Source organism: Chanodichthys erythropterus, chromosome 24 (assembly GCF_024489055.1).
Source record: "Chanodichthys erythropterus isolate Z2021 chromosome 24, ASM2448905v1, whole genome shotgun sequence".
Lineage (NCBI taxonomy): Eukaryota > Metazoa > Chordata > Actinopteri > Cypriniformes > Xenocyprididae > Chanodichthys > Chanodichthys erythropterus.
The window spans coordinates 25,929,566-25,944,178 of NC_090244.1; the positions used below are offsets into that span (position 1 = coordinate 25,929,566).

The 14,613-nt window shown below is 47.6% G+C and overlaps 1 protein-coding gene across 1 annotated transcript in view; it reads right to left on the minus strand.

Moving 5' to 3' along the window:
* ccdc136a (coiled-coil domain containing 136a) overlaps positions 1-14,613 on the minus strand; it is a 38,738-nt gene that overhangs the window by 2,427 nt on the left and 21,698 nt on the right. The window contains exons 5-8 of the mRNA XM_067379330.1: positions 8,722-8,751; positions 8,338-8,449; positions 1,623-1,887; positions 1,406-1,537 (exon numbers count right to left, since the gene is read on the minus strand). Of these exons, the coding sequence (XP_067235431.1) occupies positions 1,406-1,537; positions 1,623-1,887; positions 8,338-8,449; positions 8,722-8,751 (539 nt within the window). The remainder of the gene's footprint in view (positions 1-1,405; positions 1,538-1,622; positions 1,888-8,337; positions 8,450-8,721; positions 8,752-14,613) is intronic.

Here is a 14,613-nt window from a genome sequence, read left to right on the forward strand (position 1 = left end):
ATAACTTGTTTTCATGACAAATTTATTAAAACAAATATTAAATAATTAAGACATTACTAACAGGTAAAGTAAATATAATGAATATAGAAGCTAATATAGTGCATATATTTAGTGAAAGAGTTAATTTTTGCTTGCTGTGGACACTGAATGACTTGCCTGAGGTAAATGTAATGCTGCATGAGATATTATTATCAAGCTGTTTTATTGATGTCTTTCTTTTATATATATATATATATATATATATATATATATATATATATATATATTAGGGGTGTAACGGTACACAAAACTCACAGTTCGGTATGTACCTCGGTTTTGAAGTCACGGTTCGGTACAGTTTTCGGTACAGCAGGTGGAGAGAAAACTAAACATAAAATTGCTTTTTTTTATTATTAAACAGACGTTTACTGAACAAATTGTGTTTTTGTCTTTAAATATATTAAATTAAATTAAAACTAAAAGTTTCTTAAGGATAAAAAAAATGATCTCTGCTAATGCTATAAACTATGTAGGGAGCCCTAACTATTAGCCTAAATTCAATTGCTTTTTATTTTTAGATAAAATAATCAACACTCAAATAACAAATTGTATGCAAACCTGTAAGCTGCACCTAAGGCAGTTTTTGCATTAACTTCTAAATGTTTTTACTCCAATTCGTTGTTGAAATATAATAATTTCTACACAGTGGCTGTTATTTTAACATCAGATTTATTTAAACATACATTAAATAGCCTAATCAGGATATCACTAAAAGATTAAGTAAAATAATGAATATATTGGCTAATACAGTGCATATATTAAGCGAAAGAGTTCATTTCTCTAGCGAACTAACAAGCTGTGAACACTGAATGGCTTTTCTGAGGTAAATGCATCATGACATATTGTTGAATACGGACGCTTTCATTGATGTCTTTCCACCGTTGAAACACTGAATGAGCGATTACATGAGATATGACCGTTTCAGTAAGTTGTACTGAATCTTGCAACATACCTTCAGATGTTCTTGCATGTTTATTCTGTAACTAGTATTAATGAGGAAGAGATGAACACATTCACTTGCGCTCCGCACTCGCGCTGCCGGTTGAACTGAGGCGCCTGTACAGTGATCTGTCACCCCACATCAAAGCACGTCAAAATGGCATTTTCTGTTTAAACTTCATGATTTCGTGGACAGAATTTGAAGGATGACGCTTTGTTTCTTATCGAAAGTAACAAAACGCAGAGCTTATTGCGGTTATTGGTGGTGAATATTGGTTGCAATGTAATGCTTCGGTACACACGTGCACCGTACCGAAAGCCCTGTACCGAAACGGTTCGGTACAAATACGCGTACCGTTACACCCCTTATATATATATATATATATATATTATATATATATTGCCTACATTTATATAATCAGTATACCTCTTTCACATCAGCAGCCCTCTCCAGCTCTTCCCTGCAGCGCAGTAACTCTAGCTCCAGTTCAGCTCGCTCCTTCTGACTGGTCTCATACATTTCCCGCAGATTTTGTAGTTCATTCTGTAGTCCATCACACTAACAAACACAATTAAACAAAATGTAGAGAACATATTCTTAAGAACAACTTTAATATTTGCAAAACTGATATCAGAGTGTTTACCTCTCGCTGCACATGTGTGGCCTTCTCTTCTGTCTGTTTGAGTTGATCTCTCAGTGAGAGGATCTCTGAAAAACCTCCTGTCCAGCTGGTGGGGGTGATAGGTTTGCCGTCAAACGATATATTCTTCTGGATACCTGCATCCACCAGCCTGCAGTTGGAGCCCATCTGATTCACGCTCATATAAGATCCTCCTGTTTCTGTCTCTGTTCCACACTCTTCTGTCTCTTCCTGTTCTTCTTTAAGAGATATGTAGGAACTGCCTGAACTGTGACATAATAGCCAAAACAAGACACATAAATACAGGAGAAAAATGTCTAGTTAAACATGGTAGTGAAACTTGTTCAAGTTGGCATGAAACGGAAATCTTCATCAACAGTATCAAAAGTATCTCTTAGATTGAGAAGGATGAGAATGGATGTTGTACCAGAGTCAGAAGTCATTAACAAATTATTGGTGACTTTATCCAAGCCTTCTCAGTACTGTGAAATTGATGATGAGATGGTTGTACATTTGAGAGGCAACAATACGCTCAAGTATTTTTTCCAGAAACAAAAGATTTGAGATAGGACGATAATTATTAAAATCGTCCAGAGCAGTATTCTCTTTTCTTTTGTTACAGGAGTTACAGCAATCAGTCTGTGTTTCTCGAAGCCACAGTTCCAACGAACATTCGCAAACAGCATTGCAAAGTTGTGTTTGGAACTACAGCTGTCAACCTGTGGTTAGAAGCATAGTTCCCTTTCAGTTGGTCACGTTCGACGTACGTCAGTAGTGACCGACGAATTGGGATATCGCTAGAGAGCCCTATCAGTTCTCAAAGTTCTCAACTGCTGTTTTCACAGCAAATGAATTCCCATCTAAAACGCAGTTTGTTGTTGCGATTTGGGCCGGTTCCTCCTGGTATGTTCGGGGAGTGGTGTACCCGAACACATTGCGTCACTCCCTGTGCTTCAGCACGAGAGCGCTGACTCTTCCTTTTCTAAAAGAGCTTCACAGACGAACCCTGACAGTATGTCATTTCGTCTGTGCGTTACTGGGTGCGGTCGTTCCCTGGTCCCAGCTGACGGGCACAATCGCTGCATCACGTGTTTGGGCGTTCAGCACGCTGAAGCAGCTTTTGTGGATGGTTCATGTTCCCATTGCAGGAATATGACTATTGCAGTGCTGAGATCGAGACTCTCCTTCCTGAAATCTCAGGGTTCGGCCGTTTTTTCCGTCTCCGGTCGGAATGACGGTTCGGCGGTGCATAGGCAGGGTGATTTAAGAATTATGGTTAGGGCTTCCCCACCGAGCACCGCTCCTCAGGCCCCTGCCGCCTCATCAGCACTTCAACCCACTGTGCTGCAATCGGTTTCCGCTGGGCCCTCTACGGACTGTCCAGCCGTTTCCTTTGGTGCACCTGCTGCAGATCAGATGTTGATCTCAGCATTGGAAGGTGAGCAGGAGTCCTCGGGAGATGAGGATTCGGCTCCACTGCCTCCCTCTTGGACTGTAGCGCCGCCCGGGTCTGATCCCGAGTTGACGGCTGTGCTTTCCCAGGCGGTCGAGAGTGTCGGGCTCGTGTGGAACCCTCCACCCTGTCCCGGCCCTTCTCGGCTGGATGATTGGTACCTCGGAGCGGGTCGCGCTGGTCAAACCCAGGAGGTGCATGATGAGGTGACCAGATTTTGGCGAACGCCGTATAGCGCTTGTGCCAGGTCTGGACCCTCGTCCGCTTTCACCTCCCTGGACAGCGGAGAGGCTAAGGGATACAATCGGATTCCCCCAGTCGAGCGGTCTCTTGCGATGCAGCTGTGTCCAACGGCCACCGGCTGGCGCGGTGAACCGCGTCTCCCGTCCCGGGCCTGTAAATTCTCGTCAGGACTGACAGAGAAAGCTTACAGATCCTGTGGACAAGCTGCCTCCGCCCTGCATGCCATGGCCCTTTTGCAGGTTTACCAGGCAAAAGTGCTATCGGAAATGCCCCAAGGTGGGCTTGACCAACAGTTGCTTGGGGAGCTGCGCGCTGCCACCGACCTCGTCCTCCGTGCGACGAAGGTGACAGCACGTTCTGTTGGTCATGCGATGTGTACGTTAGTAGTCCAGCAGCCCCACCGCTGGCTGACGCTGGTGGACATGAGGGAAATCCTGGACTCCCCCGTGTCCCCGGTCGGCCTTTTCGGCGACGCGGTGGAGAGCTTCGCACAGAAGCAGGCTGAGGCCATCAAGCATGTCATGCCCCGGCGGTCCGCTGCTGCCTCCACCCTGCCGCTGGCGGCACAGCTGGCCCCGGGGTCTGCGCAAATATGCGTTTCCCCCAGTGAGCCTTCTCGCACAGCTCCTGCGCAAGGTCAGGGAGGACGAGGAGCAGGTCTTGTTAGTGGCTCATTATTGGCCCACTCGGACCTGGTTTTCAGACCTGATGCTCCTCACGACAGCCCCTCCTTGGCTGATTCCTCTGAGGAAGGACCTCCTGACTCAGAGACGGGGCACCCTATGGCACCCGTGTCCCGACCTGTAGAACCTCCACGTGTGGTCCCTGGACGGGATGCAGAGGTTCTGAGTGATCTCCCAAAAGCGGTCGTAGACACCATCACTTCCGCTAGAGCTCCTTCCAAGAGGAGCCTCTACACGCTGAAGTGGAACCTATTCGCCGAGAGGACTCCCGATCATGCTCGGTCAGATCCGTGCTTTCCTTCCTGCAAGAGGGCTTGGAGCGAAGGCTGTCTCCCTCCACCCTCAAGGTGTATGTTGCCATATCGCTGCACATCACTATGCAGTTGAGGGTAAGTCCCTGGGGAAACATGATCTGATCATCAGGTTCCTGAGGGGGGCGAGGAGACTGAATCCTTCTCGCCCTTCCTCCATACCCTCTTGGGATCTGACCCTGGTCCTTACATCTCTCCGGGGTCATCCCTTCGAGCCTCTGCAGTCAGTCGAGTTAAAAGTACTGTCTCTCAAGACCGTCTTCCTGGTTGCATTGGCTTCGCTTAAGAGGGTAGGGGATCTGCATGCATTTTCGGTCGACGAATCGTGCCTAGAGTTTGGGCTCAGTGACTCTCACGTCATCCTGAGACCCCGGCCCGGATATGTGCCCAAGGTTCCTACCACTCCCTTCAGAGATCAGGTAGTGAACCTGCAAGCACTGCCCTCAGAGGAGGCAGACCCAGCCCTAGCTTTGCTCTGTCCCGTCCGTGCTCTGCGTGTGTACGTGGACAGAATGCGAAGCTTTAGGACCTCAGACCAGCTCTTCGTCTGTTATGGAGGCCAGCAGAAGGGAAAGGCTGTCTCCAAGCAGAGGATGGCCCACTGGATAGTGGATGCCATCGCCTTGGCGTACGAATCCCAAGGCGTGCCTTGTCCGCTTGGGTTGAGAGCCCACTCCACCAGAGGAGTGGCCTCTTCCTGGGCGTTGGCTCATGGCGCCTCACTGACAGATATCTGTAGAGCTGCGGGCTGGGCGACACCTAACACGTTCGCTAGATTCTGTAGCCTACGTGTAGAGCCGGTATCTTCCCGTGTACTCGCTTCCACTAGCCGGTAGACGCGTTGAACCCGCTCTAAGTGTCGGCTTGCAATGCCATTCCCGCCCCCTGGGCCGGATACGTGCATCTATTGACTCCAGTCGTGTTCCCCGCTTGGCGAACCCTGTCGAGTTCCTCCGCCTCCCCCTTCGGCTCAGACATTGCGGAGTGTCTGATGCCAGGCCAATATCCGTCTCTGACATTGTCTGTTGGCTGGGTTCCATATGTCGTGACTCTTCTACGTGAGCGGTCCCATATGTGTAATTATCCACGGTCCAAAACTCCCTACGGCGAGTCTGTGTCTTTCCCTTAGCAGAGCCAGCTCTGCCGTCACCTGTCAGATGAGTCTCCCCCTACCCAGGTGGAGCCATCCCAGGGACTCCATATACGTACTGCCCCCCGGGCCAGTCCATATGTGTTTTCTCCACGTAAACTCCTCCCCCATTGGGTAGGTAGTGGCCTCCGCAGCGTCCCCTACGGGTTAGCTTCCCCAGTGTAGTTTAGTTTACTTAGTGGCTAGAGCTTGCACTGGGCACTGGAAGGGGTTTCGTAACTGTGGCGCTTTATTTGGGATCCCAATTCGTCGGACACTACTGACGTATGTCGAACGTGACCGACTGTAATGGAACGTCTCGGTTACGTATGTAACCCTCGTTCCCTGAAGGAGGGAATGGAGACGTACGTCCCGTCGCCACAGTTTCTGTACCCTCACTGTTGTGCGGACACCAGTTGTCTCCTCAGCGAAAAACAGAGTGCGATTGCATATGCTTCCTATTTATATACACCTGTCGGAGGCGGTGCGCATTATGCAAATATCGCATGCCAATTCCATTGGCTTATTTTAGTTCACTCGAAGCTGATAGGGCTCTCTAGCGATATCCCAATTCTTCGGCCACTACTGACGTATGTCTCCGTTCCCTCCTTCAGGGAACGAGGGTTACATACGTAACCGAGACTTTTCTTGTTTACAAGACATGTGGACTTAAATCCTAATCTTGAGCAAAATAAGCAAGCTGACATTCAGTACAATTTATATCTTTTATTTTGAAAGTACATGATATGTCTGTAATTTAAAAGTTTAAAAACTAGCATTAATTCGATCTCATACAGATTCATTAAAATAAGTTACTACTCCACCACATGCGTGACATCAGTAACCAATGTAATTGAACGGCAAATATGCGTCAATACATTTCAGGAAATAGTCATGACTAGCTAGTTGATTTCTTCAACAATGCATCATACTATGGTAGTTACTTTAACAACCCAATGAAATCCAAATCCAAAGTTTCATAGTACAAACCCGATTCCAAAAAAGTTGGGATACTGTACAAATTGTGAATAAAAAAGGAATGCAATAATTTACAAATCTCATAAACTTATATTTTATTCACAATAGAATATAGGTAACATATCAAATGTTGAAAGTTAGACATTTTGAAATGTCATGCCAAATATTGGCTCATTTTGGATCTCATGAGAGCTACACATTCCAAAAAGTTGGGACAGGTAGCAATAAGAGGAAAAGTTAAATGTACATATAAGGAACAGCTGGAGGACCAATTTGCAACTTATTAGGTCTACTGGCAACATGATTGGGTATAAAAAGAGCCTCTCAGAGTGGCAGTGTCTCTCAGAATTCAAGATGGACAGAGGAATACCAATTCCCCCAATGCTGCGGCGAAAAATAGTGGAACAATATCAGAAAGAAGTTTCTCAGAGAAAAATTGCAAAGAGTTTGAAGTTATCATCATCTACAGTGCATAATATCATCCAAAGATTCAGAGAATCTGGAACAATCTCTGTGCGTAAGGGTCAAGGCCGGAAAACCATACTGGATGCCCGTGATCTTAGACGGCACTGCATCACATACAGGAATGCTACTGTAATGGAAATCACAACATGGGCTCAGGAATACTTCTAGAAAACATTGTCGGTGAACACAATCCACCGGGCCATTCGCCGTTGCTGGCTAAAACTCAATAGGTCAAAAAAGAAGCCATATCTAAACATGATCCAGAAGCGCAGGTGTTTTCTCTGGGCCAAGGCTCGTTTAAAATGGACTGTGGCAAACTGGAAAACTGTTCTGTGGTCAGACGAATCAAAATGTGAAGTTCTTTTTGGAAAACTGGGACGCCATGTCATCCAGACTAAAGAGGACAAGGACAACCCAAGTTGTTATCAGCGCTCAGTTCAGAAGCCTGCATCTTTGATGGTATGGGTTTGCATGAGTGTGTGTGGCATAGACAGCTTACACATCTGGAAAGGCACCATCAATGCTGAAAGGTATATCCAAGTTCTAGAACAACATATGCTCCCATCCAGATGTCGTCTCTTTCAGGGAAGACCTTGCATTTTCCAACATGACAATGCCAGACCACTGCATCAATTACAACATCATGGCTGCATAGAAGAAGGATCCGGGTACTGAAATGGCCAGCCTGCAGTCCAGATCTTTCACCCATAGAAATCATTTGGCGCATCATAAAGAGGAAGATGTGACAAAGAAGACCTAAGGCAGTTGAGTACCTAGAAGCCTGTATTAAACAAGAATGGGACAACATTCCTATTCCTAAACTTGAGCAACTTGTCTCCTCAGTCCCCAGACATTTGCAGACTGTTATAAAAAGAAGAGGGGATGCCACACAGTGGTAAACATGGCCTTGTCCCAACTTTTTTGAGATGTGTTGATGCCATGAAATTTAACACTCTTGGGTTGGCGGTCACACCACATCATTGCATTCTGTTTTTATTCACAATTTGTACAGTGTCCCAACTTTTTTGGAATCAGTTTTGTATGTAGTCTATGTCTTTTAGCTTTGAGGTTGCCTTTATATGGTATTGTGTAGGAAATGTGCCCAAAGCCTAAATCCGAATTCAGAGGTAGGCAGGGAAAATGAATAACACATTCTACGGAGCCCCTAAAGGGACATTGTTAGGCTTGCTTAGTGGGTTACATTACAGTACATCAGACATCACTTATCACGTGAAGATAGTAAGGAGAGATGACTGACAAGATGATGTCGGAGGATTTAGTACGCAATTTTGTCCAATTAAATGCTTACTGGAATGTGAATCTCCCTCCACCTTCATTACCTCCTAACTCTGAATGGATTTGCTTTGCTGTGCTGTAAACTAAAGAACTGGTTTTCTCAAGTCTTAAGTCTGGTTTCAGGAATTATGTTAACACCGGAAAAGGTGTAGTTGCTCACCTCCTCTTTTGTAGCATCTGCAATCTATGAGTCAGTCTTGTGTTTTCATCTTGCAGTGCATGACATTGTTCCTTCAGACTCTTACATTCATCCATCAATTGACCCACATCACCTAATCAAGTAATGCAAGAAAATAGAAAGCTATGAGCTTTACATGAGTATTAATGATATTAACTAGTTTATGTTTGTAGAAAGACACTTTCTAATCAAAGAAACCTACAAGAAATTGCACATCTATAGTGAAATATGTTGCATTTGCTTAAAAAAATTAATACACCAAAAACAGGAGAAGAAACCAATAACTGTATTAGTGACTGAAGTTAGTGTAAGGGATTGATTATCTGTTATTGAACATTATGTGAGAGGTAAGTTTACTGTGCTTACCTGAAACCACCTTATTCATATCTGCTATACCTGCAAATAACAATTGAATTATTTACAACACATCCCCACAAATGCTTTTATTCTCATTGTGACCAATACATTGTACTTTTCTTCACCCCTTTCTTGGCCTTACATTGACTGGAACAATCATTCCATCCAGTGGGATGCATGTAGTCATCCAGGCTCTCAAAAGCTTCGGTGTCAGAGTTTACTGCATCTTCACATAACAATGACAATTACCCACACCATCTGCTATTCTGCAGGAGCTCTTCCCGCTGGACACTGAGTGCTGCAAACGTTTCTGAAATGCTTCAGGGTTCCACCCTTTATTAAAACTAGTGTGATTTATGGTCATCACTGCAGGACGCTAACCAGCTTTAGAAATTAAGTGAATTTATCATGCATTGATTTCAAAATGATGTCAACATGTACATTAGTGGATGTTTCAGACATTGTCTAAAAAAACAAAAAAAAATCAATATATTACATGAAAAATAATTTACAATTCATTGAACTGATTGTGAAATTGGAATCAAAAAAGTTTGAGATAATCAGAATCCTCGTTTCAAGCTTTTGGGATCAGGTTTCTAAAATGATAATACATGAACAGCATTCCACATAAATTGTAATTAATTATTCTCCTGTCAGGTTTTAAATTCTGGCCGAGAACTATTTTAATTATGGCTTGTAATTGTTAAACACGGTATTATTATATAAGACCAGTGTTGGGGGTAACACATTACAAGTAACGCAAGTTTCATAATCAGATTACTTTTTTCAAGTAACTAGTAAAGTAACGCATTACTTTTACATTTACAAACAAAATATCTGAGCTACTTTTTCAAATAAGTAACACAAGTTACTTTGTTTTCCTATTTATTGACTGGCAGCTCTCCTGTCTCCATGTTGAGAGAAATCAGGAGTAAGTGTAGAGGTGTTATGGGCATACATTAACTTATTTATTATTCTCCTGCGTCCTATTCTTCTGTACTCCAGAATGGCAGAACAGCTGAAAGACTTGTTTGTTTGAGCTGCGTCCTCTACTGTACAGGCGTGAATTTACATTTCCTTCAGCCTGAGGCTTATTCATTTCACTTTTGGTGTGAAAGGGTCTTTACATTTGCCATAAATAGAACAATTTTGTTGTTATAAAAACAAACAAACAAACAAACAAACAGATAAACAAACAGCACAGAAGCGAAAAAGTAATGCAAAAGTAATGTAATGCATTACTTTCCATTAAAAGTAACTAAATAACGCAATTAGCTACTTTTTTTAGGAAATAATATTGCTATATTATAGTTTTCCACCAGGGTTTAACTTTTTCATGGGTAAATACTGTATATGTCTACAAGAAAAAGCTATTTATATATTTTTCTCTTTTTTTCTATTGAACTCTATGTGGCCTGTTTTCGATTAGATACAAGACTGTGTTGTGTTTGTATGTACTGTAACTTCTTTTCATTAATTTCTTTATTTAACTAGTATTTTAATTGAACTATATTATTTTAACTAGTGATTGCATGTTATTTAGTAACAGATGTCATTTAAAATGTCTTGAACTTAATTTTCAGTATTTTTCTAGTTCAGTTATGAAACAGGCTGATGGTCCTTTACATGCAGTTTGCTAGCAATCACGTCATTTACTACATGGCACAAGCTGCTTGGCATCTATTTAATCTGCAGCTGATGAGATTGCTTGCTCAACGTTGTCTGGTTCAGTGTTCACTGTAAGCTGGTCTTGCAGCTCTTTCAGAGATCTTCTGAAACCCTCCACCTCCCCCAGCTCCACCTGCCTAGATCTGCTACAGGATTTGTATGTCCATTTATGCAGCAGCAGCGTATCTTAAATGCTCACAGCAGTGTGTCCGTGTATCTACTGGCAGTGGCAAGTCCATACTTATCCATACAAACCCTAACCCATGCCGCAGCAGATCTTTTCTGCCAAGACTAAAAAAAATAAAATTAACATTGTAATATTCATTAACATGCTGAAACCACTGTCATAACTGAAATATTTTTTATTTATAATGTTGTTACTGTTTTTGTCAGTTCAGTTGTAACTCATTATCACTTAAAGGGATAGTTCACCCAAAAATGAAAATGATCTCATCATTCAACATAAGAGAAGAGGAGCTTGAGTGTGTTGCACAGCTCTATTTGTTTGAACTGTGAGAGGCATCTAAGCTTACGATACTCCTACATCCAAGTCATACATCGCTTCAGGGGTTATTTATTTGGCACAAATCGAATTACGCAGTATGCGTACAGTTCCCTTTCAGTCGGTCACGTTAGACGTACGTCAGTAGTGACCGACGTATTGGGATATCGCTTAGAGAGCCCTATCATCTTCGTGTAAACTAAAACAAGCCAATGGAATTGGCGTGCGATATTTGCATAATGCGCACCGCCCCCGACAGGTGTATATAAATAGGAAGCAGATGCAATCGCACTCTGTCTTTCGCTTCGGAGCCATTCACTGGTGTCCTGTCCAGAAGACTCCTTTCTTCGTTTGTTTTATTCTAAAACATTGCCTCAGAAGAGGATTTACAGCGAGCTTTCAGTGCTGGTGAAGAGGGCACGTTCAGCGAGGTCGCGAGTGTCCGAGGAGCTGAGCTATAAGCTCTAAAACTGCTGTTTTCACAGCAACACAAAGAGTGTGTGTGTGTAGCGATTTGGGCCGGTTCCTCAGTGTGTCAGGGAGTGGTGTACCTGACACATCGCTTCGCTCCCTGGGTGCTTCAGCACGAGTGAGTTGACTTCCCCTTCTAAAAGAGCTTTACAGACGAACCCTGACAGTATGTCATTTCGTCTGTGCGTTACTGGGTGCGGTCGTTCCCTGGTCCCTGCTGATGGGCACAATCGCTGCATCTCGTGTTTGGGCATTCTGCACGCTGAAGCAGCTTTTGTGGATGGTTATGTTCCCATTGCGGGAACATGACCATCGCGGTGCTGAGGTCGAGGCTCTCCTTCCTGAAGTCTCAGGAAGCGGGAGTCCCCTCTCCTATGCCGCGTACGACCGTTTTTTCCGGCCCCGGGAACCGGAATGACGGTACGGCGCTGTATAGGGAGGGCGACCTGAGGATAACGGTCAGGGCTCCCCCGCCGAGCGGACACGCTCCTCGGGCCCCTGCCGCCTCATCAGCACCGCAACCCATTGTGCCACTGTTGGTTTCCGCTGGGCCCTCTACGGACTGTCCAGCCGTTACCTTTGGTGTGCCGGCGGCGGATCGGATGTCGATCGCTGCATCGGAAGGTGAGCCTGAGTCCTCGGGGGAGGAAGATTCGGACGTGCTGCCGCCCGGGATGGTAGCGTTGCCCGAGTCGGATCCCGAGCTCACGGCTGTGCTCTCCCGGGCCGCCTTGTGCGTCGGGCTTGAGTGGAACCTTCCACCCTGTCCCGGCCCATCTCGGTTGGACGATTGGTACTTGGGGGGGGGGTCGCGCTGGTCAAATCCAGCGTCCCGCCCCAATGCCTTTCTTCCCGGAAGTACACGATGAGGTGACCAGGTCTTGGCAAGCTCTGTATGGGGCTCGTACAGGGACTGGTCCCTCGTCCGCCTTCACCTCCCTGGACGGCGGGGAAGCCAGGGGATACGCGAGGATCCCGCCAGTCGAGCGGTCTGTTGCGATGCAGCTGTGTCCAACGGCCGCTGGCTGGCGCGGTGAGCCGCGTCTCCCGTCCCAGGCCTGTGAATTCTCAGCCGGTCTGACTGAGAAAGCTTACAGTGCCTGTGGGCAGGCTGCCTCTGCCCTGCACGCGATGGCCCTTTTGCAGGTCTATCAGGCAAAAGCGCTGTCGCAGATACCCAAGGAAGGTCCTGACCAACAGCTGCTTGGGGAGCTGCGCGCTGCCACTGACCTTGCCCTCCGGGCAACGAAGGTGACAGAGCGTTCTGTTGGCCAGGCGATGTCTACTCTGGTAGTCCAGCAACGCCACCTCTGGCTGACCTTGGCAGACATGAGGGAGACCGACAAACATCGATTCCTGGATTCCCCCGTGTCTCCGGTCGGCCTTTTCGGCGACGCGGTGGAGAGCTGTGCCCAACAGTTCTCCGCTGCACAGAAGCAGGCTGAGGTTATCAGACATGTCATGCCACGGCGGTCCGCTGCTGCCTCCACCCAGCCGCCCGTGGCTCAGCCTCAGCCCGCTCGTCGCCGAGGGCGCCCGCCTGCGTCTTCCTCCGCCCCTGCTAAGTCGGCAAAGCAGCAGCCTACACCAGCCAAACAGCAGGGTGCCGGTCGCGGACGTGGTGCCCAGCCCGTCTCTGCCAACCCAGGTGGCAAGCGGTCGGGGAAAACTCGGCCCTGAGACGGGCGACCTGGAGCGGAAGGTTCCTGCCCTTTGGGAGAGTATTCCATCTGCTCTCCCACCCCCGGAGGAGGGCCGGGGGGATTTTGTGGCGGCTGTCCATCTGCCGCCGCTGGCTCTCCGGAGTCCAGCGGTACCCACTTTGCCACAAAAAGAGCAGTTTCCTCAAACTCCAGGTCACAACAAGGTGTGTCTGCCAGTGTGCCAGGCCCTGCCTCGCCGCTGGCAGCTCCCTCCCCATTTGCCAGCAGGCGGCAGTGTGATGGCGCAGACCGCGTCCCGGGCGCCGTCTCCCATGCACACTGCTGCCTCGCAGAGTCCGACCCCACTCCGGGCCGCTCCCAAGCCGTCCGAGTCGGGTCCCTCTCTGCCTTGCTGCCCCACCCCCGGTGCGTCTGTGGTGCCTTTGGTCCCGCTGGCTCAGTGTCTGGAAGCGTGGATAGCGCTCCCCAGCCTGTCCAGTTGGCTCATTCGTACTATCAGACTCGGCTATGCGATTCAGTTCGCCCGGCGTCCCCTGGTCTTCAGGGCTGTCCACTTCGCTCCGGTGTCGTTGGACAGTGCACCTGTTCTCCGGGTGGAGATTGCTGTCCTCCTGGCGAAGGATGCAATCAAGCCGGTCCCTCCAGCCGATATGAAGTCGGGGTTCTACAGCCCCTACTTCATTGTACCGAAAAAGGACGGTGGGCTACGGCCAATCCTGGACCGTCCCCAGGATTGGTTTGCAGCAATAGACTTGAAGGACGCGTACTTTCATGTCTCGATTCTGCCTCGACGCAGACCCTTCCTCTGGTCTGCGTTCGAGGGTCGGGCATGTCAGTACAAAGTCCTACCCGACATGGTTGTAGCTCCCAGCCGGTTGGGTCTTCAGGTCAACTGGGACAAGAGCAAACTCGCCCCCGGGCAGAGGATCTCTTGTCTCGGTCTCGAGCTAGACTCGGTCGCACGGACTGCGTGTCTCACAGAGGCGCGCATCCAGTCGGTGTTGAACTGCCTGAGCTCGCTCAAGTGCAGGACAGCGGCTCCACTGAAAGATTTTCAGAGGCTCCTGGGGCATATGGCATCTGCAGCCGCGGTAACGCCGCTCGGATTGCTTCATATGAGACCGCTTCAACACTGGCTCCGCGGCCGGGTCCCGAGATGGGCGTGGCAGTGCGGCACGCTCCGTGTCCCCGTGACACCGAGTTGCCGTCGCACCCTTGTCCGGTGGTTGGACCCTTCGTTCCTGTGGGCCGGAGTTCCCCTCGAACGAGTGTCCAGGCACGCTGTGGTCTCCACAGATGCCTCTGCCACGGGATGGGGGGCCACGTACAACGGGCATGCAGTGACAGGTCTTTGGACGGGGCCTCAGCTGCATTGGCATATCAATTGCCTCGAGTTGCTAGCGGTTCGTCTTGCGCTGGCCCGCTTCAAGAAGCTGTTGTCAGGCAAGCACGTTCTAGTCCGCTCACACAGCACTGCGGCCGTTGCGTACATCAACCGTCAAGGTGGTCTACGCTTCCGTCGCATGTCCCAACTCGCCTGCCATCTCTTGTTGTGGAGTCAGAAGGATCTGAGGTCCCTTCGGGCCACTCGTGTCT